The sequence below is a fragment of the Toxotes jaculatrix genome, chromosome 12 (assembly GCF_017976425.1).
Source record: "Toxotes jaculatrix isolate fToxJac2 chromosome 12, fToxJac2.pri, whole genome shotgun sequence".
Lineage (NCBI taxonomy): Eukaryota > Metazoa > Chordata > Actinopteri > Toxotidae > Toxotes > Toxotes jaculatrix.
The window spans coordinates 11,519,921-11,546,229 of record NC_054405.1 but is presented as its reverse complement, the minus strand read 5'-3'; the positions used below and the strand labels follow the sequence as shown (position 1 = coordinate 11,546,229).

General features: G+C 40.8%; 2 protein-coding genes across 3 annotated transcripts; both read right to left on the bottom strand.

Moving 5' to 3' along the window:
• Positions 1 to 23: 23 nt before the first annotated feature.
• slc25a15b (solute carrier family 25 member 15b) lies at positions 24 to 4,939 on the bottom strand. 2 transcript variants are annotated; one of them, XM_041052172.1, is made up of 7 exons: positions 4,646 to 4,939; positions 3,026 to 3,123; positions 2,363 to 2,621; positions 2,129 to 2,266; positions 1,841 to 2,016; positions 1,474 to 1,632; positions 24 to 1,349 (listed from the first exon to the last, which is right to left on the bottom strand). In XM_041052172.1, exons 2-7 carry the CDS (start codon positions 3,078 to 3,080, stop codon positions 1,228 to 1,230), a joined length of 909 nt encoding a protein of 302 aa, XP_040908106.1. In that variant the 5' UTR covers positions 3,081 to 3,123; positions 4,646 to 4,939; the 3' UTR covers positions 24 to 1,227. The 2 variants fall into 2 exon arrangements, with proteins under 2 accessions (XP_040908106.1, XP_040908107.1); XM_041052173.1 differs by having other exon boundaries at positions 4,651 to 4,939.
• Positions 4,940 to 13,662: 8,723 nt separating this feature from the next.
• On the bottom strand, positions 13,663 to 21,922 carry si:ch211-284e13.4 (insulin receptor substrate 1-B). The gene is made up of 3 exons (XM_041051918.1): positions 21,574 to 21,922; positions 16,910 to 20,059; positions 13,663 to 13,893 (listed from the first exon to the last, which is right to left on the bottom strand). Exons 1-3 carry the CDS (start codon positions 21,920 to 21,922, stop codon positions 13,886 to 13,888), a joined length of 3,507 nt encoding a protein of 1,168 aa, XP_040907852.1. The 3' UTR covers positions 13,663 to 13,885.
• Between the last annotated feature and the right edge of the window lie 4,387 nt (positions 21,923 to 26,309).

The window sequence follows — 26,309 nt, the reverse complement described above, 5'->3', positions numbered from 1 at the left end:
TAAAATGCAGGACAAAGTTCGTCTCCACTGACACCTTTAATGTTGGTTGAATTACTACAATTGGATTGATATGTGTACCGGTACAAATATCTATGAGTTATTTCAAATTGCTTACATTGTCTGAATAAAATATCTACATTTCTCTAATGAAATTACAGGAATATGACTGAAAATTCTGATCTGCCAACTACTAAGCACTGGGAAAAAAAAAATCCCGCACATGGAATGATGTGTGTTAATGGCACATTAGACGCAGCAGCTTATATTTTTCCACTGACTTGTACAGAACAATAAAGGTTATAAAAAAAAAAAGGCAAAATGTACTTATTTAAAAGGCAAACACTGGGTCCCAAAGGAGGAAAGAGTTAATAATAACACTAATCACAACAGGAGTGGAATACAGCATGATGAAATAAAAACAGTCAGTATGACACCCTCAGTTTGAGATGATTGAAAAGATTTTAGGCTAAACTTTAAAACACTTGCTGGTTGTGTATTTCTTTCGAGATGAAACCCATAGTCGATGCTATCTGAAAAGCAGACACATGCTTTAGGGCATCTATTAGCAGATCTGCGTTTTCTTTTGATTTTAAACAAACCAGCATGTGAAACCTGAGGTGCATACTTCGCTCTGAAACCTTAAATAACTGAAAACACATCATCACTGCACATTCTAGACAACTTAAATGAATCTGTATATGCCACATCACATTTTTAATAAATTTCTTTTTCAAATAAAATCGTCATGCAATGAGCTCAAGTAAGGTTTTCAAGATTTTGTGCATTAAAGATAACCTGACAACCAACTAATGGAGTAGTTTTCTTACTCGTGTACCTGCATACAGAGCAAGTAAAGAATGATTTTAAACGACTGGCAGACAAACATTTTTTGCAGATACAACTTTGTTGAGGTAGACATAAAATAATAAACTGGAGTGTTGACATTCCCTCATAAAGAGGCTGGTTTACTGTACTACATATGTTTTTCTCATATACTGTACGGTGGCAGCATTTTTGGAGAGTTAAAAACAAAGAATAATCAGATCTAAAAATACATTTCTATCAGTTTTTAAAATAATCACTATGTCAAAGGTGTTTTTCTTTTTAAGATTAAAAGAGATGGAGTGTGTCACACATGAGCTTCAAAGCTCAAACTGGGAGTTCTAATGAGGTTATATGGCTATAATACCAGTTCACCGCTCCTTGTTCTGTGCATATGGGCCCTTTTTAGTTGTCAAACTGTTTCATCATGAGCTTCCGGCTGGCCTCATAACCCAGGAACAGTGCGCCGTTAGCAGGGAAGGTGCGGACCATGGTGGGGGTAAGACCAGAGTAGAGTGCCCTCACACCTGAGAGACAGAAAACATTACAATCTGATAAATCATGGAAACAGCCAGAGACTATCTTTCTTTCACAAAACATCTCTGCTAATAAAACAAAGCAAAACAAACATCAAACCCCACTTCTGCCTACCTTCGCTACGAGCAATGGTCATGAAGGTTTTGAAAAACCCTGCCTGTTTGCCCGTCATTGACATGACCTGGATCCGAGACTTGACACAGTCCATAGGATAGACCACCAGCCACAGACACGCCCCTCCGAAACCACCGCTGAACACAATCGGAGCCACACCTTCAACATACACAGTAACACCTGTTAAGAAGCTAACACAGTGACACTGTACATTAAGTGTGTGGGAGGTGTAAGTAAATATATGAATTAAAAGGCAAAAAAAAGTGTTAGATTGGTAATAAATCTTCATTCATAACTGCTAAGCCTTATAGTAACTAACTGTAGTTGAAGAGGTTTTAAAAGAAAATCCCCTTTTTGTCCCCAGTACCTATGTCATCCTTTTCACATTTCATGTAGTCTGCAAAGGCGGTGCGGGACAGTTCATAGGCACCGAAGAAGCAGAAGTAGCCAGGGACCTCTCTGGCTATGGTGGTGGTCAGGCCCTGGAAGAAGCCTTGTGGTCCCTCGTTCCTCATTATGGATTTCACCACAGACCACACTGTGCTTCAGAGCAGAGCAGAGTATGGCTCAGACAATGCACACACACTACAAAATTAGAAGATTAATATGAGACTAAATGGCCTACACAATGTTATTCTATTTAAAAACCACTTACTTCTGGCTCTTAGCTATCTTGCCTGATGCCTCCATTTCATACATGGCTTGCAGCCTACACTTGACAAGCTCCGTGGGGCAGAGTACTAGCGAGGAGAAGATGGATGCTACTGAGCCAGCACAAGCTTTCTGCATGTCGCTAACAGAAAGGGATGGAAAAACAGAAGACGGTTATAGACCTGACATGTATTAACAAGTGTTAACAAGAACGACAGCCTGGTTAATGTCGCCTTACCTCAGCACAGCTTCACTGTGGAGTCCAGCCGTGAAGCGGATGACCTGTTGGCAGAAGCCGTAGCTCATGAAGAGCACAGAGTTCTCTGCGATGTTGGCCATCAGTGCCGGAGTGGTGCCCTGGTAGAGGCCACGAAGACCCACTTGTTTGTAGGTGGACCCGACGCAGTGGATGAAACCCCGGTACATCGTGGGAAAGGTCTGCATCTTAACCTTTGCCGTGTCCAGAGGCTGCCCGCTGAAGACACATGCAGCTCCCCCTTGGAGGGTGACAGCGAAAAAACTGTCACAAACAAAAAGTGCTCCATACACAGACACGGTAAACAAACTTTAAAAAAGAATGGCTGTTACGCAAACTACAGGAAAATCAAAGTCTGCGCTCAATATATGTGCCGTGGAGAGAGATAAGAATCATGGAGGGCTTTACAGAGGGCTACGCTCCACTGGGCAGTATAAACAGTCAATGGAAACCCAGAGAGAAACAAGCCGGAAAAAGACAGGAGTCATCAAAATGTCCTGACACACAACACTGTCAGAAACAGTTACTGAGGCGTTTAGTAGAGGAAAAGTTGGGTGATTATTTCACAGGCATTACACACTGTGCATGGTGTACACTGTGATAGCATTTGTTTACTGTTTTTGTGAGACAAAGCGCTGTAGTTACCTACGGCTCCTGCAGAGAGGTCAATGATGGCCTGGACCACAGGGTGTGGGGCCATGGTGTCCAAAAGAGTTGTCAGAAGAGGTTTCTCTTTCTCTCAACTACAGATGAAAAAAAACAAAAAAAAAAAGACACTTTACCTCCTATTTCCACTCATAACACACTGCTACATCTGATTATAAGGATACACAACTTATAGGGAGTAATTTGTTTCTTCAGATACTCCCCAGACACAGTTAGATGTGAGTACAGCACCAGCAGGATCAGAGCTCAGGACAGACAGCAGCAGCTGGGTGACAAAGGTCACTACAATAAAACCTGCCTTCAGTAGTGACAACAGTGATTATTTACAGTAATCTAAAAATAGAGAAAAAGGTTTGTGTGGAAATAGAGTAACTGTCATGTTTATTGAAACGCAAGGTTAGACACAGCTTTACAGCTAAAATCACAACCATTGGATAAAACAAAGGACAAGTTTGAATAAACAGAAACCGGTCTACTGTGGAGGCTTTTGGTAGGTGACCTGTTTATTATCAGGACAGACATTTTTCCATGTAAAGGACCAGAAGGTGAAAACACACTATTCTTTGTATAGAGATTAAACCACTTTTGTTTATCAAATCGCCTGAAGGACAAATGTGAACTTTTACTGTAATGTTTGGATGTAAACTGAGAGTGAAATGCCAGACACTTCCCATTGAAGGGTACCTCTGGTTGCTAAAATGCCCTCCCGGTGAAAAGTTTTAGAACATCCCCATTGAACCAGTTTTTATTGAAATGTAAACAGTTCAAGTCCAGTGAATAACCTTAAACGGTACGTAGGTAAGCGGTGAACTGCCCAAGGTTAAAAAAAAATAAAAAAGTTTAGTTCACCACAACTTTCCTGCAGCAATGGGAGTAAACAAAGCGGTGAAAGTAAATGCAAACTTTTCCTACAGGTGTCACAGCTTTTGTTGATTACTTACAAACCCTGTGTCTGTACAAAGGCAGTGTTGGAACAGGCTGTGTTACTGCACCATCTGATGCATTACTGGGACAGCTCTGTATATTGCTGTCAGAATGGTGGGAAAAGGGCAAAAAAAAAAAAAAAAGGAAGACAGACTGGTTGGTCAGAGGTTCATCCTACAGCAAGATATTGACCCAAAACATCAGAGGAAAATAACTAGAAGGTGGCTTCACGTGATGAAGACCAGTACAGTCTCCAGACTTAAACCCCATGGAGCTGATTTGAGATGTAGCAGACAGAAGGTGAAAGCAAAGCTAACTACACATTTGAGGAAACTTCTGAAACAGTGTTGGGACACACTTCCTGAGCAATAACTGATTTCCACTGTAGAAAAACTTCCACAAGTGTTCAACTGCTGCAAGAGTAAAAAAAAAAAGTTGCTTAAGTATAATGTTTTTGCTTATGGTTGTCAGACATATGGACTGTCATTGTTAGGTCACTGTCAGTAGCAACACATGTAGCATATGTAGCAACAAGATGCTTTCAATATGCTAACAATACTCATTAGCTAGCCGAAACCGCTAGAAGGGTTTCAGGTTTCTCTAAAACCATCGTGAACTTTCCAAGTGTAAAAAGCTAAAGAGATAAAGGGACAATAATAATTTCAGCCTACAAACCTTACAGGAGAGCGACAAGTTCAGCCCGGGACATCAGAGAGTCGAAGCCGGTGAGGTTAACGTTAGAGGCTCTATCGTTAGCTGCTGACCGAAGCTAACGTCGTCCACCGCGGGTGACTGCATGCTAACTGACGCCGGCAGACCAACCATCCAAGGTTTAGTTAGCTTAATGTTATCTCATTTGCGGCATCTACCCCTGTGTCCACTCACTGTGCTCAATGAATGGATCGGCCATCAGTGATAATGGTGTGGAGGAGGGGGAATCCAGAGGTTGTTGCATCAGAGGGAGGATAAACTGCGAGCGCCCACTCTGCTCGCAATTCCTGGTACCAAAACCAGTCCATTGTGCATTTCCACATCGTAGAATTGCGTATTCTACACTGAGCATTTAATGTCACGGATAATAATACTATTCTTGGTGATCACAAGATATACATTTACTAAAAAATGTGCGTGGCGTTAGGAGGAGTTTGGATATCACTGTTATTTTTATCTTCCCCCCACTATTCCTCGATTAGATAATACTGTTGTTGCGTAAAATGTAAGATACAGACGCATTTATCGGCAGTTGGCAGAAGATATGGATAAAATGTTCAAAAAAAGAGCAGATACAGCCACTGAGTCATCTGTTTCAATTTAAGATCTATGACTTGGCGCTATGACGTGAACGTTAAAGCTTCCGGGTCGTCGTCTTCTTCTTCCTCGAGTTTTAAAGGCGGTTGGCAGCCATACCAGCTTATCGGTGTATTACTGCCACCTACTGGACAGGTGGGGAACAGTAAATTAGTTGATTGAGTAAGTTCAGCGCTGAGCGTCGTGACGTTGACACCTGTCGCGAGCACAGAGCGCCCCGTCTGGCAACGAGAGCGAGCGAGCAGGAGACATCGCGGCAAGAGCATAGACTGCATTAAACAGGACAAGAGTTATTATGAAGTATTCTTCATAATACTGATAAGTGTGGATGGCCTGCGCGCACACTTGTTTAGATCCCACAATTTGCAGGGAACTGAAGAGTCTAGAGTTGTGCAGTCTTTCAGATGTAAAGTTTGTGACTCATTTTACGCTATTACAAAATACTATTTTCATCATATTAATTTCCACAATTTTTTTCCAAGACATGAAACCATAGAATGTGCTTTTGGCGGATGTGATTTCAAGACAAACATATATGGGACTTACGCCACACACAAAAGTAGAAAACACAACTCCTGTTCATGGAAACATTTTAAGAGTGATGTGATTGATAAGCACTTACTGAAGATCACTGTGCAGAAGGGGTGCAGTTTTTCTTTTACAATCAGACCAAACCCTGTTTAATATCTACAAAAACCTGGCAGAAGCACTTGAAATGAAATATTTAGCCAACAAGTACATCACATGTAGTCCAAATATCTGATTTGTATAAATCGAGGAACTTCTCAGAATGTTCTGTTCTCGATCAGAGATGCCCTGGGAGTGCTGCTCTCTCAACTTCATAAACAGCTTTGTGCATAATTACCTTAATGTATCATTAGGGGTGTCTGAAAGTACTTTCTCTTCCTTCCACCCTGCACAAAATCTCCATTAAAGTCAAGCCTACATGTGCTCAGTCAGCCAAAGTGGCCAGTGCTTAAAAAGCTTCTGCAACTGTGCTGTGCGATGATAAAGCCACTGTAATGTTAGTTAGGAGTTTCTTGACTCTTGACTCTTAATGTAAATGCCTTCTAAGGTGAATCATAGTCAGACTGGCCACTGGGAGCACCAGAAGAAATCCTGGTGGGCCACCACATCAGTGGGACACTGATTAAAATACCCTTTTAGTCAAAATGTATATAGTTATGACAGTAATTTTACATAACTTGATAAAAAAAAACGAAAGAAAGATATACGTACCTACGGACCTGTGTTTAGAGTTCATGGAAGAACCTGGAAGAAAACATGCTTTCAGTCCTATTTAGACTGGGGTAATGGTGCAGTCCAGCCTCTTGTGGCCGCAATGTGTATTACAAAAACAAACACTTAAAAAAACAAAAAAATCCTGACCAAAAAAAAAAAAAAAAAAAAAAAAATCAACTGGTTTTCAAGGCTTCCATAGTAATCACATATAGGCTGTAGATTTTCATGGGCAGAGCCTGTTTATAAATATTTGAACCTTCCCAGAAGATACTAATAATCTCACAAACTTAAGAAAGTTACGTGTCAAAAACAGCTCAACTTGTGTAATGTGAGTGATGTGGCAGACAAAGGTCAAAACAGCCAATCAATGAAAGTCTTTTTCCTCATACTCTTATTACCACCTCTGCTGCTGTTTATCTCTACCACATTATTGACATTAACAACCTAAGCAAGAATGGGAAGGTAAAAAGAAGCTGTTTAGAAGCTTTTATAGCCTTTTCACACTTTGTTTTATTTGCTCTATGAATTCCCACAAGTTAGATATTCCTAACTGTTATTGATACTTTTGAAACTGATTTCCTTCATAATATCTTAGTATTACATCTGATTTCTCTTTCATCTCTGTGGTGTGTTTGTATGAAAAGGAAAGGCACCAGGGAAAAGTGTTGAGTTTCTTTTATATTTTGAAGCACTACAGTTTTTTGTTTTTTTTTTAAATTTAGATTGAAATTACTTAATGAATAATAGTAAGTTCATTGGACCTTTCCTCCTTGCATGTTATTCTGTTCACCTTTAGATTGATGACTTAATGGGAAAATATCCTAATCAAACAACAGAAAAAAAACACTCTGTTGTTATTAACCTACGAATTTCAGCGCTGCCAAAATACCATCTGTTTAAACAGAGTAGCCTGGGATTAAACACATTTGCCCTCTGTCCACAGGCTTATCCTTAAAAACTCAGACCAGCGATGTCTAGACTCACTTGACTAGATGTTGTAACACCTAATCAATTTAGACTTTTAACTTCAACAGACAGGCTGCTCGGTTAGCTCAGTTGGTAGAGCATGAGACTCAATCTCTCAGGGTTGTGGGTTTGAGTCCCACTCTGGATAGCACCACCTCCCATGGGCTCACCACCTGTGGGAGGTGCCGTAGGACATTGGTACATTGTGGACTGGGATCTGGACCCAGATAAGCGGTAGATGATGATAATGACTTCAACAGTCAATAAAAGACACAAATTTTTGTTTTTTTTTCTTTTTTGCATCACTTTTCCTTTTATCAAAAAAAAAGAAAAAAAACATTGACGTCTACATCACAGACAAGAATCATCAATATTCTGTGTTAACCAATTTTGCCATGAACAGAATGAACCCCATGCCCATCCCTCCCCTGGAGCAAACTCCTCTATACACAGTATACTTTACATACCTATAGTTCCTGTTCAGTCTTTTTACATTTTACATCATTATCAAAGTAGTATCAATAGCTTTAAAATACATACAATGCTCTTTCCATTGTAATTATAATTGCTATCCTGATTGTACATACAGTATCATTTCCCACAGTTAGAATCTGTTGAGCAATTTATGTGCCTCGTTTTCAACGACATGTTACAAAATATTCTACAGAGACAACATGAGTCTCTTTAGTTTCACTAAACCAAAATACTTGGCAGGATTCTGGTGATTCATAAATAGATGAGAAGCATTTCCGCATGTCATGAGAAATGGAAACACTGCAGAGAGCCTCACACCGCTTAAAGTAATTTTGAATACACAATACGTTGAATGATATATACCCAAGTCCACAGTTTTTATTTTATGCATTCCTCCTATTTGGCATGAGTAATATCCTGAACCCTTCTCAGACACTCCAAGGGGCTTTACTACCAACTGTTACGTCTGCTCAGACTTGAGATTATGAGGTACAGTCAGAGAAGCTCGGTAATCCCCAATTAGAAGAGTCACACTGTAGGAATAACAATGAGATTATCAAAGATCACTTTAACAAAAGAGTAACGAACGAAGTGTACCGAAATTAGAAAAGTGGAACTAGTCCACATATTTGTTTGGATTTGTTATACAAGAGTTTGGAAATAATGTTCTGAGTATTGAGCACAAACTGTTGGCAGTAGTGGGCTGTGCTCCATTAATATTTCTTTTTTTTTTTTTTCATAAGATAAAAAACAGTGACTGATAAGTGCCTCACAAATGTTGTAAAAACCAGATTTTCTCAATTAAGCTTTGTATTCATTTGTGTCAGAGGTCCTCAGTCCTGCATGGTCACATGTCTCAAGTGTGAAGCTCAGAAATCACCATTTACATATAAAACTTTGGCACCAGAAACAAGTCCTTTGCAAAGGAAATGTTGGCCAGGGGTTGCGCACATCTCCAACTGAATACTAAAGACGCGTGTGGAAGACTTTTGTTTTCCAGGAGCTGGTATGAATTTCAATCTGTGCATTGAGATAATTGAAACATAACTGAATAATGACCAGACACCAGTAATCACAGCCAGGCACTTGAGTGTCCTTTCAGATGTGAGTTGGGTCAGTCAATGAAGAACCTGTGGACTGAGCAGAGTAAATATCTCTGTGGTTTTTAGCTCCAGGATTGAAACACTCAGATTGGTTTTTATGTGTAACAGCATGCAGGTAGTTAAGCATTTAATATCTGCAACAGGGTTAAAATCATTTGACTTAATGAACCAGACCCTGCCCCCCACCCCCACCACCAAGAAAAAATAAAAAATTCAATCTAAATGTGGGAAAAGCTACCAGTGTCAAAAACACATCAAGAAAGCCTTCTTCGTTTGTACCCTGTATACACACAGCCAGAGCCCTGGATAAAAGAGTTTGGTCTCACAGCAATTAGTGAAACATTTGGCATCACAAGACCATATACAGTTCGCTTTTTTTTTTTTTTTTTTTCAAATATTTGCTACCAACACGTCCTGATTCAGTATCACTAATGTCACAACATGGCCAAACTCTCCCATCAGCAGCACTGGATACAGTACGCAACCAATCTTAAACTATAAGTTACACTATCTTAAGAAAAACACTGTTTGCTTAAAAATTTTTTTTGACTCCATTTAAATTTTTAACAACTCATGTTTTTGGCCTAGCGGCTATCAAAAGTGAGTTTTTATTTTTCTTATTATTATTTTTAAATCAGATGTTTTACTTATTTTGCGTGTCTACTCTTTGCAAAATTATCTTTACAGTATACCTTTGAATTGTAGTCAGACTTTGTATTTTTGGCAATTTGTTTGACAGCAGCAGAATGTTAAAATGGAAGTGAGGAAGTAATGAGCTGGAATGGCACCATCTCATAGTTTAGACAGAGTCCTGTGTTTGAGTGCAGAGAGAAAAAGAGAGTGAGAGAGAAGTAGCATTATTCACACCTTCTGGGAACTGAATCCACATCTAGATAATCCACATCCAAATAATAAGAGCAATGCACAAGCGTGTTAATACTGTTTTAGCCCAGATAAGCAGTCAGCCACCAGTACTGGCTTCATTGAGGAGTTTATGTTTGTTCAAAATATACTGAAAACCGCCAGTAAATTAGTGCACATAGTTAATTTTCTGTCTAATACTGAGGAAGATCCTGTTTTATCATTATACAATGTTGAATCCTTATTTATGTTTTTTTTTTCAGTTTCAGATGGAAGATGTCAAATCTGAAATACAGGCCATCAGTTTACATGCTGAACAAGTGGGTGATTGGAAATGGGCAAGAGTTTTAAAAAAGAAAGGACAGTAGGGCCTGAATACGTCTCAGAGCGTGAAACTGAGTGAAAGAGAAGGAGAGGGGTTTTTTTCCCCTTTGTTTTTCTTTTTTTTTTAATTTTCTTTTTTTTTTTCTTCTTGGCCAAACCTCAGCTTGATGAAGCCAAACAAAAGAGTGAGGGAGTGCTTACATTGTGGCTGAAGTGTTAGGCACTGCAAAAAATAATGAGATTTTTTTTCTTTTTTTTTTTTTCATGTTTCTGATAAACACAGTAAGGCAATTTGATTATGGTTGACTGATAGCAGTATAAGTTTCCGGTCTGTCTTCTGTAAAGTTCAACTTATGAACAATTTTGATTCAGGAGAGAAACAACACTTTTTTTTTTTTTCCAGTTTCACAACCCATTCTAAGATTACCTGTGTAAAAACAGCTACAATCAAAAATGAGGCACTTTATAAAAGAGTATATAGATATCTAGGCTATATAGTATTAATCATTATATGTATACTGTATACCTTATATACCATTGTAATGTGTCACTTTATATTAGAATTGTGTTAACTGTTATGCAAATGAGGAAAACTCATTGTACTATAGTTTCTGTCCTTCTACTTGTATACTACAGTATATATTTACTATAGTACAATAGTATTTATATACTATAGCATAATATACAGTTATAATAGAAAAGAACAGTTGCCAAAAAAGTATTTACACTTTGATTTTTTTCAAACACATTGCTTCAAAATGTACCAACATGAGATCTAATTTAGTTGCAGTCAACTCAAAAGTGCTAAATAATTTTATACAGAGATGGAAAGGCAATTGCAGACTGTCAAGTTAAGTTTAAAAATTCAAAGAAAAAAAATCTATTGTTTATTATCTAGTCTCCTTTGTACCCTATCATCTTACTAGAAAATGTGTGTGACTATATGTGGGCTGTTGTTAAGAGACTGTATGAAAATTATTAGAGAAGGGCAAGGAATTTTTGGGTGGGCAGGGGAAGGTCTTTAACTTTTTTCTCATCCAAGATTCATTTTTCCCTGTGAAATTCATTGGATTAAAAAAAAAAAAAAAAAAAATATATATATATATATATATATATATATATATGCTATGCTCTCTGGAACAGCTGCCTCCTACATCCCCAACGTGCCTGGCCATGTGACTCAAGCATCATATAACCGATCTAGACAGTCATCTGTCAGTCTCATCTGATATATGTTATTACGTTGAATACGGGGGTGGGGATAAAAATTGCAGTGCTCAAGTCCGTCAGGAGAAGAGCGAGTGAACTGCTGCACGTGCTCGGTTCACTCGTGTAACAACTGTTTACTTAGCAGCTCTTTGTTCAAAAATAAAGAGTGGCTCGAAAATTTTGCCATGTTTGCCAAAAATATATTAAAATTAATTATTATATATGCATGCATTATCGTTAACATTAATTTACAGACGCTCCCCAAGCTAAACTGTTCAGTTTCCTTCGCTAACAAGTCTGTTATCAGGTTCCTTCAGCACATCTCAGTGAAAACATTTACATACACAAGTCTACAATTTAATTATTGGCCTTACTGCATGTTTGAAGCCAATTTGATTAACCTGTTTATATGAACAGCAGAACAATGTTAATGTGGCCATTTTTATGCAATGCTGTGCACTGTGATTATTAAATGCATTTATTTAATAAATGCACATTTATTTAATAAATGCATGAAATGTCTATGTATGCGTCTGCTTTTCTGTGTGGATCTACAATATGTGACATAAATCATTTCTATAAAATGCTGTCATTGCTGTCATGTGACTTTTCCTGCGGCATTTTACGTACAACACGTACTGTATTCGGCATATGAAATGTCATTTTTTTTATTTTGTTTGTTTCTTAGCTGAAACCACTGAAGGTTTGAAATGTCAGTGTATATGTAAATATGGTCACTTGTATTTTGGGGTAAAGATAACTCTATTTTGTTTGATTTTATAATGCAGCACAGTGGAGGAATAGTTTTTTTTAAAGGGCAGAATACCCACTGTGTGACAGGTGATCGCTTAACTTTTCCATCAAACCCTGAAAACCAGGTGTACAAGTAGTGTACAAATGAATCCACCAAAAATCCTAAAAATCTATTTAGATGCACTGACTGGACCTTCCTCCTGCCACCATTTGAAGATCAGCCATGTGACCTGACTGGTCATGTTTAATTTAGGCATAATCAAAGCTGGGGCTGTATAACATGTATCCTGTGTAAATCCACGTCTGGATAAACTTCAGGGATAAAACTTTCTTCTGTGTGGAAAAACACAGAGATATACTCTGTGTGTGTGTGTGTGTGTGTGTGTGTGTGTGTGTGTGTGTGTGTGTGTGTGTAAAACAGTATTAAAGTACTCACAGTACAGTATTTAACTATTGTGAAAGGATAAAAAGATGCCCATTTTCCCATCCCTCAGCTCTGTGCAGAAGTACCACATACTGTGCTGTTCACAATGTGAAAATGAAAATGTAATCACACGATGCCCTATTTAATAAAGATTACACTCCTATGGATTTCCTAAACATTGCATCAACCATGTGGGATTTTCACCAACCATTTTCCTACTATGCAAACAAATAGATGGGAAACTACATCTCAATTAACTGAATTTCATTGCCAGTTCCACAAACTGTACTTTATTATACCTCAGAAAGTAAGTACACTTTGAAGTCTTTCAGTAGCATAAGAAAAGTGGTCAAGAAGTATAAAGGCTTTTTAGGCAACTGTGTATAATAAATCAAATATGTTTTACAGTGACAGCGTGTGTGAGTGTATGAACCCTCGGCCAAGGCTGTATTTCCTTCTTATTTGGAGTCGAAGTGACACTTGATGAGCATTTAACTCAGAATAGAGACAAAGGATGATGTGACTTACATGGAAACACAAAAAGAGAAACCACAGGACCCAATAATTATCTCTTCAAATTCAGCTGAGATTGTGTCTACATGCCTGCTGCCATTTTGAGCCTTGAGTTGCAAGACATCAATAAACTGGCTCATGCACTAATCACCTGTGCAAATGTGTTTACGTTAAAACACACAGATGGGCATTTTTTGCATTTGTGTGATTTCCTGAAATCCTTGTTAATCTGTGACCTTGCCTGGGTGACTGTTGAAGAGCTGTGATCGACTGGATCAAGTTAAACGAAGACTTCGACAGGACGTGATGGAGCCACCGCCATCAGCATAATGGCCACCTGAGAACTCACACAATCACATTTTAAGTTGTCACCCTTTACCTATACTAAGCTAAATGATCATCAAATGTCATCTTTAATCAAAACAAGGCAAAAAACAAGACCTTTTCCTTACCCTGTGTCTGTGTGCATTTGTTTGTGTGTGTGTGTGTGTGTGCGTGTGTGTGCGTGTGTGTGCGTGTACATGTGTGTGTGTGTGTGTGTGAGTGTGTTTGTTTGTTTGGCACACATTTGGTTGACAGAAAACAGCAGACAGGATGGGGATGTGTTTTCCATGGTTTCAGTGTTCAGACTCCAGTGTCCAGCTCTGTTTTGGCAACAGATCAGGCCACCGACCGCCACAGACTGAGTGTGGAGCTGTCACACAGGCATCACACTCAGATCCGAGGTGAGGACGAAGATCAACAATCTGAAAGAAAAAAAAAAGGAAATAAAATTAAACATTTTCCGTGCGAAGGTTTTCTACTGTTTAGAATGATTTGTGTTTTTGAAAGTGTTTAGTGTATTGTTATCGTTTACATAAGAATTCACAGTGAATCTAAGTGTTAAGTCTCCCCACATAAAACGTAAAGGTAAATATCACATGACGTGATACCTTTCTTAAAGGATTTTCTCATTGCAGTCTGTTGCAGATGTCAATATTATGTGTCATGTCTTATCACTTCCAGGGATTTTGAACCTTTTTCTTTTTATCGAGCCCCCTAAACAACACAAAGTGCTCAGCGCAGCTCTAAGTTCTGAGCATGTCAGCAAAATAAATGTCAGTGGCAGCAAGCAAACATCGGAGCATTGCAATCGTCATCTTGCAATTACAAAGGTTTTTATTTTTTGTTGTTCTGACGTGGCCTACAGAAGAGCAGAATTACCTTATAAAATAACTTTATTAAAGAATAACCTCACCAAGCAACCACAAATAGTGTGCACTTCTAGGGAAGCTCAGACAAGAGTGCAGATAAATCAACCTGTGGTTTAAGTGTCTCTGAGTCAGTCTAACTGCTTCCTCCATCCACTCTCAGAGTCAAATGATTGTCTGCAACCTCAACATGCTGGTTGTTGACACTGCTGTGCAAAATGATAGTTTGTATGGTTGAAATTGTCTGCAGTTTGGAGGCATCTTGGTGCTGCTGAAATGTATTGTGTTACACTGACAGGTGTTTCTTTTTTATGCCATTGAGAGTAGAATAAATAACAGAAACACCTCTCTGTATAATGCAATACATTTCCACAGCACCACACGCTACATCCTCCAAAATTATCATACAGTTGAGTCAACAACTCTCTAAAACTGTTTCAATAAAAACTGGACATTATAACCTTCATGAAGGGAGGATTTATTGCAGGACTGTTGTATTGGCTGCATTATTTTAGCAAGGTGTGCTGAATAGTAGAGTGGCAACTGAGTGTAGAAGTTCACCTACTCTTTGTCAGCTTGTTTTTTTTTTGTGCAGATATTTATCTTTACAATTTGATACTGTTTCACGGAAAGATGGTCACTGCCGACTGTCAATTCATATTTACTAAGTTTATTTAGAGTGTATATGGCTCTTCAGTGTTAGAACATGTGTGTGCAATGTTCTTCACTAATAATTACTCATATTAGTTTAAGTGGATCAAGCAAAGATAATTAACTATTTACAAACATTAGATACCTTGGGAAATGTAAGTTACTTCATTGAATCAGATTTGGCATTGTGCTCAGCTATGTTAACACTAGCACTCAACTCACGTTCATAATGCAGATGTGACATTACTCCAATTAAAACATAGGGCACACATGGGCATCTTAATCTAATTCTCAGATTTTAGTAAACATTGTATTTGAACACCTAATTAAAATGTAATTTAAACACAAAAATCACATGAGTGTTGATTGGACATTTGAGAACCAAGCTTGTTTTTGTTTGAGGTTTTATAAACTGCAGTGCAGACACCATCCCCCCTATACCCAGCCTTCATATACTGAGCTCCATTATTAAAATATGGCTGCAGTTAATGAAAGCGGGATAAACAGTGTAGCTTATAGGAGGAGAAGCACATTCAATCATTAATCACAGTGTGAAAAATGACATGAAAGAGTAATTTACAGAATATTAACTGATGCTTCTTTTCCTTGCTATGCATATTAAATACATAAATAAACTATCCCCAATTGAAATAATTAGGCAATTATTATGATTATACATGTACACGTAGAGACTGAATAGCTTTAAATAAATCAATCATGCAAATGCTGTAGCAGCTCCGAATAAATAAGCTGCACAAGTTGTTTGTTCCATTTAGTCCTCTGATTAATATTTATATTAATATTTATATTTACCTTTATATTTACATTTTAATATACTCCCTCACATTGCTGTTATTTCTTGACATGTAAAAGCAATGGGTCTCTTATGCGCTTCAGCGTACATCCATGAAAATGTACTTCAGCCTCCAAAATTAACCATTAGATAATTGTCATGTGTCCAATGAGAGGGAAACCTCAGAGCTGCCATGTGAAGTCCTGCAGCCGAGAGCACGCCCACACACAAACATAAACACCTGGCCCGTAGTCTGTCCCCTCTACCTCCGTTTATGTGAAATGGCTCATTACCAGCAGACAAATCAATTGGCTTTGCTCTCTGAACACCCACTTGTGATAATAAGAGACTCTACAGACAACCCACAGCCTGGAAACTCAGTGCTGCCCACCAGCTTGAAGCAAAGGTACACATCAGTAAAGGATGAAAGGGGAAGGAGTGACTAAGACCCAGACATGAGTTTTGTCTGTGGATTATGCACATCATTTCAATAGCTGAGGCTGCATGCAGCTAGACAAATATTACCAGGAATGATATTTTTTCTCCATAAAAAATGAACGATAATCAATAAATTGATAATCAAAATAGTTCCCAAATAATTTTCTGTTGATCAACTAATTGATTAATCAACTAAATGTCAATACTTCTTGGAAAATATACAGTTCAGACAACATAGAGATGCAGATGTTTATTATCCTAACTCTTTCCAATAGGTTATAGAAATTCAAACAATCAGTTAACCAAGCTTAACTTAGGATTAACTGCTATGTTGATCAAAGTCAAGTTGCCTCAAAGACATCACTGTGCCACCTTTCTTGTGTGATATCGTATATAAATATATATAGTACTGAGTATTTTAGTTGCAAGGCCAGACCTGACACCTATACCATCACTGTCTACAAGCAGAACAAATGAAGATGCTGCAGCCTTATGCAAGATGTCTCAATTCATAATATAAAAGAAGATATCTAAGAATGTATAGAGCCTCATCTGTAGGATATCTGAACATTTTCTGATCACAAAATGTGTCTCAGTCATCTGATTATGATCATAACATCTTAGATGTTATGATCATTGTTTAATAGATATTTTAAGATGAGATGGGTTTGCAATCCTAGCGGTGCTTACCTTGACCATCCTTTCTACTGTTCTGGTGTGCTCTCAGTTCTTCTGACTTATAGAAATCAATACTGGCATAAGTGTTGAGGCTGGAGCCAGCACTGCTACCCACTGCGCTTCCTCCAATGTTGTAGGCGGTAGAGGTACGTTCCACTCCAGCTTGAGGGCTCTCCTTAATGGCCAAGTCAAGGTCAATGTAGTTAAGGCCTTGTTCAGCAGATGAGGTGGAGGCTTGTGGTGGAGGTGAGGCAGACAAACTAGCTGCCTGCCCGTTCTCCCACAGTGAGCAGTCCAAGCCATGCCGATGGCTCGCTGCCTGGCTGCCCTCTGGGAAGAGGGAGGTAGAAGAGGGTGGGTGGCGTGGCAGAGAGGGAGGTGAGCTAAATGTCTCTGAGTGGTGGCTCCGCCATCCCTGTGGGTCACTTCGGACCAGTCTGCTGCTCCGCTCAGGAGACTGGAAGGACTTGACTGGGGAAAAACCCAAACCTGTCTCCTGTTCCATAGATGAGGATTGGCCGGAGTGGATGGCAGGTCTTGCTGAAATGCTGGGATCTGAACCATTGTTGTCCGTAAATGGAGTAGCGGCATCTGCTGGCGTTGCCGCCATCTTTACTTTTGTTCTGTACCCGGCGTTGCCCTCTGCTGCCAGAGGAGAGGATGTGCCGTGTTCATGTCGGGCCTTGGCAACAGCTGGTGGGCGCTGTGAAGTGCTGAATGTGGACCTAACGGGGGTCAGGGGTGTCGAGGACTTTCCTAAATCCATGCTGACGTATTCAGCAGAGGTGGACAACGGTGCAGAGAAGCTGCGGGGTAGGTTAGCAGGATTATCGTGGCAGAGGAGTGGCTGATTCAAGGGCCGGAGTGTTCCGTGGATCACAGACTGTCCATGTTCAGACCCTGTGCGTCGTCCTCCATCATACTTTTTATCTTCCTTGAACACAATACTGACATACTCACCAACGTTTTGAGACACAGACGGTGGGAGATTCTCCTTCACCCTGGGCAGGGTGTTCGCTTTAGTAATGTCTGAAGACACACTGAGGGGACGACCCCTCCTTTGTTGCTTTGGGCTCTTACTACTTGATCCACGTTTTTGATGGTGTCGTCCATCTTTTGTGCATGTTCCCGCACTCTTGTACTCTGCTCCAGTTCTTAATAAACTTAACCCTCTCCCTGCTGATATGGACTTGTCTTCCAGGCTTTCACTGCTGGCTGAGCTGGAGGAGAAAGAAGAGGAAGACATGGAGAGTTGGCAGCCTCCTGCAGAGCCCACTGCAATTTTGTTTCTTTTGCTGTATCCCACTCCCCCTCCCCTTCCAGCGCTATCATGCCCATTGCTGTCCTTTTTTCCTTCCCCTTTGTTTAAGTCCTCCTCAAAGCGGGTATAGAGAGTATGTTGATAAGCTCGTGGCAGGGAGAAATAAGAATTGAACATTTTTGGTTGCAGTTGGTGCTGCTCGGGGTGGGAAGGTGGTGTGCTGCAGGCAGAGCGGCTGCTGACAGGTGAGATGTTCATGTAGTCACTGGCAGCCCGGCTCTCCATGCTGGCCCTGCTATCCCACATGCCCAGTCCATGCAGGTCTGTGGAGCTGCTGTTATTGGGAGACATGACCATGTAGCCCTCTGAGCTGGGCTGGCGAATGTGCTGAGGAGGGGACACACTGTTGTTGGGAGTCATAGCCATATACTCATCATCTGCCCCAGGTTTAGCACTGGCGTCAGACATACCTATTGAGAGAGAAAGTGAAACAGGAGGAGACGTCACTCCAGGCAGCATGGACATATAGCCACTATCCACAGCTTCTCTTGCATCCACTTCTCCCCTGCTTTTCTCAGCCCTCTTCCTATTCTCCCCCACTACATCAAGCTGCCCACCCCCAACTGCCTGACCCCCTGAGGCATGGTGCAAATCATCTCTCTCTCTGTTAGCACTTTGTGACATGATGGCATATTCTTCATCATCTTCATCGTCTTCATCTTTTCTATGTGGGGTCGGTCGCTCGTGGGCTGCCAAAGGCAGGGAAGCCCTCTTACTTAGTAGTCTGCGTTCTGCCTCAGATTCCCGACTGGATGAGCGCCGTAGAATTCGTCTGCCTTTGGAGCGATGATGGGAACCAAGGAGACCCTCTCGCTGACCCATGACTATATAGCTGGAGGAGCCTTCTCCATGTACATGATGTCCAGACAGACTGGGTACAAGCAGAGAGTGTTCCCCAGGACTGGAACCATACTCATCTGAGGAGCCATAGTCGCTCGGTGAACCTGAAACAGAGACCCTCTGAGAAACACGAGGGTAGGAGCAGATCGTCATGCCTCCCACTGCTGCCCCCACTAGGCCACACTCTGAGCCATGACCAGAGCTGGAGGACAGACTTGGTGCAGGAGAGGGAGCAGGGTTAGGTGTGTAACGTGCGAGGCTGAGGGTAATCTTAGCAGGGGTTGGGGCCCTGGTGGGTTTGGGCCTCAGTGTTGGTGTAGTTGAGCAGGATCCATTAAGACTTGGACTGGAGCTGGCCCATGTCCCTTTGCTGCTTGCTCCGCCCTCCTCTGACCTGGCCCCAATGCTGGCCGTTCGCGCCCTTGGAAACCCGTGGCGCGACGTAGGTGAAGTGCTCGTGCTGCTGCCTCCTGTTCCAGGGGTCTCTGTGCGGGCTCGTCTGGAGAAGCCCACCTGGCTTGGCGGCAGATTTGGATGATGACGACGGCTCGGGACACTGATGGGGTTTGAAGCAGTACCACCACCACACGACGTTCCCACAGACTGAGATTTACTGCGCTGACGGAACTCCTCGCTCAGGGCCTTCATGGCCTCCAGCAGGGTCTCGTGCATGTTCTGAGCCACTACAGAGTCATCCACCTGCATCCAAAACTCTCCAGGGCCGGTAATCGCAGAGCGACCCACCTCGATGAAGAAAAAATTCTCTGAATGACCACACCGACGAACATTCATCAGCTGCAACACCACAGCGGCCACATCAGAGTTGAGTTTGACAAAGTTGACTGTTTTGTCAGTTAGGCACAGCCGGTAGATGCCCACTAAGTTCCTGGCATGTCCAAGACCTTTAGGCCAAACCTTGACCTGCCACACTTCTTTGAAGGTTGGAACAGGAGACGGAGAGCTACACTCTCCACTACTGCCATAGTCTTCAGGAGTTTTACCTGGGAAACCAATAAAGAGTAAATAAATAAAAACAATCAATGCACAGGATGACATCATACATATATTGAGAAATAAAAACTCAGTATTTCCAAAGAAAAACACACTACCTGTCGAAATACTGATCACAGTGAAAATGACAAACTGGTGTAGGTGACACTAATAAGTAACACTTTGTTTCCCTATCATTACGGAATTGCTACATACAATGATGGCTGCTGTGTCTGCCAGGCAGCTGTGCTGCAGCTAATTCATCACCATCACTTTTAAGCTACAGCTCTATAATTAATTAAGTCTTAGGAAGTATAGAACACATCTATGGAAAAGCACCATGCTTGATTGTGAAACAATGCAGCGTTTCAAATCAATGCCAATCACATTACGAATTACAGAATTATCTTTTTTTTTTCTTGCCACACAGTCACTGTTATCTTCACTGAGCAACTGACAACTGTAGTGGTTTGCTCCCATCCTCAAGAAAAATATTTTATTTATTAAAGATGATCTCCACAGGAGTCACTATAACCTACATGTTAATGTGTTTCAATCTCCGTTTGTATGTCCCTAAGCACATTATTAACACGGACACACTAAAATTAAATTTAATTAAATTAAATTAAATTAAGAACAGCGCTTTATTGTGTCTGTCCCTGAAACATAATCTCAACAAAATGGGGGTCTGTACTCTAATGTGTATCTTTTTAGTGGTCCACAACATGACAACACTGGAGCTGGGCAAGCCCGTCAATCTCAACTTACTGAAAGGCAAAGCATAACAGGGAGGGTGGGTGCTGGTGTTCAGCCACAGCATAAGGATAACAACGTAAACACGAGGATACCCAACAGAAACACATTTTCCAGTGAGAGCGCACTGACGATGCCATCTCCTCCCTACCAGCAGCACCGTGTAACAGAAATGTAGGTTAGGCGAACGGCAGTCAGAGCTGTGCAGAAAAACAAAAACACAGGCTCCAGCGGAGTGCACCACGATAGGCTACTACTATATGATGCATCCCTTGGATGGTTGCTATATGCCCACTGCGCCATGCAAAAATACACCGTCGTATGAAACGGGCTGCATTTCAGCCAGAAAAGGCGATCATCTAAATATCAGAACACGTAGATGCTATTTAATGCATCAGATTATATTTTGCAGACAGAAAATGATCCGCAGTTTATAACTGTATTAAACCAACGCTTATTGAGATTGTGCTGCACAAACACAGCACATGCCGCCCATAGTGCTGGTCTACCCCGTTCATCGGATCCACCTGCCTCTTGGTGGAAAAACACACCATTCGAATTGCATTACTAAGACTGATTAAATTCACATTAAATGTCTAAACTACACTTAGGCCTACTCCAAAAATATTCAAACAATTCGAGCCGGTCATATGCAATGAACAATCAGGAATGGCCGCGCCAAATAGTGTATGGAGAACAAACAGCCTACGGCAGGATAAGGCCTGATGCAGAAACAGACAGTAGAAATCACATTACACTTTTCATATCTTACAGTTGCACTGAAGATCCAGCATTGCTTGGTACCACTCATTCTGGACCTCCTCACTGTCTGCAGCGATGGCAAAGCTCTCGCTGCGGGTATAAAGGACTATCATGTGCTTGTTCTTGGAATCTGCCCGCTTGTTGATGTTGAAGCAAGTGTCCAGGTTCAGGACTTTTTTGGGCACAGGTGATTTACTGCGGAATTTCTTCTCGTTCTCGTAATACTCAAGTCGAGCAGGACCATGCTCCGAGGCCGCCCTCAGCACGAAGAATCGCCGGTGCATTGATTTATGCTTGCGGAGATACCCGCTTTTCTGTACATCTTCATAGTTCTGCGGCTCGGCTGCTTGGTTCTCCATGGCCGAGGCAGGGTGATAAAAAATTATAAGCCAATGATCTCAGGGAAAAAATCGAAGTCCATGTGTGCTCCTCATTAATCCACAGCAACTACATCCCTTGTCCTCCGCGTGTCCACATTTAAGTGTCCAGCAAGTGTGCGAAGGCTCAGGATGCGAAAATCGGCCAAACCATGTTTTGGATCTGGTATCATATTGTGAATCCAGCAGCTGCAGGAGGATCCGCGCACCGAGCGCGCACAGCGTCCACCGCTGCTGGTCCTGCAGCCCAGCCCAGTCCTGCCCGATCAAGCCCAACCACGGTGCAGTTCAGCTGCTTAAGGACGTCTCCTCCACCTGTCTGAGGTTGGCCACAGTCAATCTTTACCCACCACCGTCAAGTTAAGTGGGATAAAAACTGCACTTCCGGTAACGATTTTCAAAATAAAACATTTTAATGACTTCAATCAGGCCTACTATCCATTGCTGCATTTTTTTAAAATCACTTGTCTTTGGTCAGGGTTAATACATGCACAGGCATACCTTTTCTCTCAGCACCAACTGCAGTAGATCTGTGAGTCCTGGATTCCCCCAGTTGTCTAAAGTTTGAGATGAGAAGAAAGGAATCAAAACCACTTAACTGAACTCCTCTGACTGCGAAGCAGCAGCAGGTTGACTCAGTTCAGCCCTCCAAATGAGTTTGTGACACTATTTGTGTCACATTTCTACTGGCCAGGACTCAAAAAGAAAGACCACAGAGAGTTATAATAAGTACATGACCATCAACTCTGCATTTTCAGCAGTGTTGTGATACAAATCACATACATGACCAGAGCTCTCTGGTTGTCACATTCCTGTAAGAGCCGCGCAAAAGGATCATCCATTTGCATGAACTGATCTTTCAGAGTAAAACCTATTCTAAAAACCCTAAAATTGTTTGGTTATCAACTACACCCTCATGGTCACGGTTCAACATGTCACCTGAGTAGTTGTTGGTATGGTTGATGCTTTAATTGTGAAAGCCGAAATGCTGAGTTTCCGGTCTCCCCCTGGCTCTCCCCTGGCGACTTCACTCTTCTTCTGCTGGACTGACATCTCCAAGCCGGTGCCAGTCAAATGCCAGCGGGGCTTCAGGACTGATGAGGAGAACAGAGGAACACGGTGTTCAGGCGAGGAAGACGTCGTTTGTGATCATGTGGACGATCAGACAGTTCGTGCCGTGAAATTCAGCATTTATCTTTGGGATTTTACTCAACACACTGTACGAAGACAGGAGAAAAAATAACTGCAGAACAGGCTGTTAGAGAGGTCAGGGCTCATGCAGCTATAGGCCTAATTTTTAGCGTAGTACAGCTGAATGTCATTCAGCCATTAAATCCAATTTTGCATATTTTAGAAAAAAAAGTATAGTCCAGTAGCATATACAGAAGGTACAGTGAATACATGAAGATAAATTAACTCCCTATAGAGACACATATAGAGAGATTTAAGAATATCGTGATAGGAAATTGTTTAAGTTTTTACATAATCCCCCATTTAATTTAATTCATTTAAATCTAAATTAAATGTAAATATATTACAGTAAATTGCTGACCACCTGCTGCAAGAAATTCCAGGCTGAGCTGATCGTAACATACAATGTTGATTATATTGTCAGACAGAATATTCTCTGAATAATGCCACACAGCACAGTACTGACATAAAGTAACTGACACCCTAAGCAAAACAAAAAACAAAAAAAAAAAATTACAACAGTGGAGTTTAGAAAGAAAGTCTCTCGTACTGTAAGATGATACCGTCTGTGGTTAAATCCCAGGGTTGTGACTGCACCATCACAGTGCCTAAAAAGGTTTGGCATAGCAACCTGTCAAACTGATCAGGTTTGCCCTCACATCAGCTCCTGTTAGTGGCAGAAATAAAAATTGCTTTTGAGCTGACATTGTCCTCAGGGCACAGATTACTTGTAGATATTCCTTCTAGCAGCACAGACACAATCTGTTCATATTTCAATCTGGATAATATCATTTCAATAATTTTGCAAAGTCACCTTTAAAAATATTGTCTTCGGTGGTAGCTAACACTTGGACAGGTTTGTGAGGGTATTTATAGTTTAAAGATCTCATGACCTAAAACAGTAAATACATTCGTCACCAGACATCTAAATTTCTAAACACTTGTTGTTGACGTTGCTGTGAGACGGTGGCACTTCAATGCACCTACAGCACCATGGAGGATGTATTCCAGCTAGAAAACCACCTAAAACACCATTTGCTCTCTTCAGGATGAAACAGTGACATAAACACTTAGAGGGTTTGTTTAGGATGCACAGTGTATTGCACAGGAGTTGCATTATGTAAAGCTATCCTTACATTTTCATCGGATTGTTCCACTACCGAATAAAACAGAGTCACACCAGCCCAAGTAAAGTAAAACCAGCCCAAAGCTTGTTAGCATTATTTTAATTCCCTTTGGGATTTATGGTGAGTTAAGACTTCCACTGAGTTGCTGTCTATTCATAATTGAATGGAGTTTTAATGTTGCTGCCACCCCTTGTTGCCAGGTCCTTTCTTATGTCCTGTCCATTTACAACACTGCTATTTCAAAACTTCTAGCTTATTATAATTGAAACGTATAAATCAGATGTGATGGATAAAAGCCACTAACTTGAAAATACCAAGATGTAAATGGCTTACCTGTCCTTTACAGTATGATTTACTGGCCTTTCTTGAACTTATGATTTATTGGTCCACTTGCTTTGAATCATAATTCAGCGCACAGTCAGCTCGCCATTTGGGATAACAGCCGCAACACATCTAAACTCAAGAATATGCAATAAGACAAACATCAAAAAAACACAATCTTCACTAAACCATAATTTATTTACAGAAACACACTGAAATCACTTTCAAAATGAACAATACAGTCCATTCAGTTTTGATTATATTTATCTATTTGGCAAATTGATTAAAAGTCTAGAAAAAATGGGTCCTATCTATGTAATGGAGTAACTCATTTTGTTCTTTAGATACCCATCAAAGAAACATTCAGACAGCTTCCCCCAACCTCTTCACCTCGATTCTGAATCCTGTGTTTCGTCTTCCTCAGGGGTTTAATCATCCTTGAAGAGCCAGTGCTGGTGCTAAACACTTAATGGTGTGAAAGTCTACAGCACAAAGAAGCGACCTGATAATCAAGTCATCAGATGTCCCTTTTTTTGTTGTTGTTGTTGTTATTGTTGTGGTTCTTTTGTTTTGTGTATACGCTGAGCTACTGTGACAAGTCAGTGTCTGTCAGAAATGGTCAGAACTGAGCTCTCAAGGAGAAAATGTCTGCAGACTGTTGTCAGAGGAAAATCACATGCTGACATCGCCTGCCTATTGTTGCCTCAACACCAGTGCTGCGGCGCACAATTAGCAAGCCAACAGACAGTGAGCGAACAATGTGGTTGCTTGCTTTTTCTCTTTGAATGTGTGCGCTGTGTTTTGTAGTTATTTCCTCTTGAGTTGGGGGTGTAGGGAACCCAAGCAGAAAAAAAATCTTCACTAAGATGTTCCTAACAAAGACAAACTATGTACAAATTTTCAGTATACACAGTACACATCCCCAAGCCAAAGAGAAGTGACTCTGAAGACTCTGTCCTCCCCCTCTTTTTTTTTGCATGCTCCCCCATATATGTTCTGCAAAATTCAACTAGGAGTCAGAGGGGTGGACATGGGAAGTGGACTTACATTTGATCTCACATGACCTTTTGTGGGCCTGTCTGGGTCAGAACGTGGCCCTTCTCAGCCATCTGTTTGGGATCACAGGGGACAGTAGTCACACGATAATGGCTTAAAAACTCAGACAAAGCCAGAAAATTTCCTTTAGAAGATGGCGGATACACATAAAAAGGCTCAATCTGCTGAATTATTGCAGATGATCGTTTCAGTCAGTTGACATTCTGTGCATCAGTGCAGAGCAGATATACTGTTTGTCTCAAAAAATGAGGTCTTCCTATTGCTGTCCTATGAAGAACACAGAGCATGCTGTACAATACATGCAGCCATGCATATGCAGCATGTTTCAGTAATTGGCTACATGTGCAGTGAGTGGAGCAGTAATAACAATGTATTATTTTATTGAGCAATAGTTAGGGCCTTGTTTGCATGCTGCGTACGTCTTGTTTTGGTGGAAAATGTCAGCATAACGTTAAAAGCAATATACACATCATTAAAAAACAATACATATGGTATGTAGTATCATAACATCATTAGGGAGAGAAAGATACTGTAGATGCAAATCATAAGATAATCTCTTAAAGAACAATCATGTGGATCCCGTTGTGCTTTTCTAAGAACTGTTTGTTGTTAAATGGGAGAGTTTATGCATCATTTCCAGCTTTGCAAATGTTTTGGCCACAAGATACCATTAA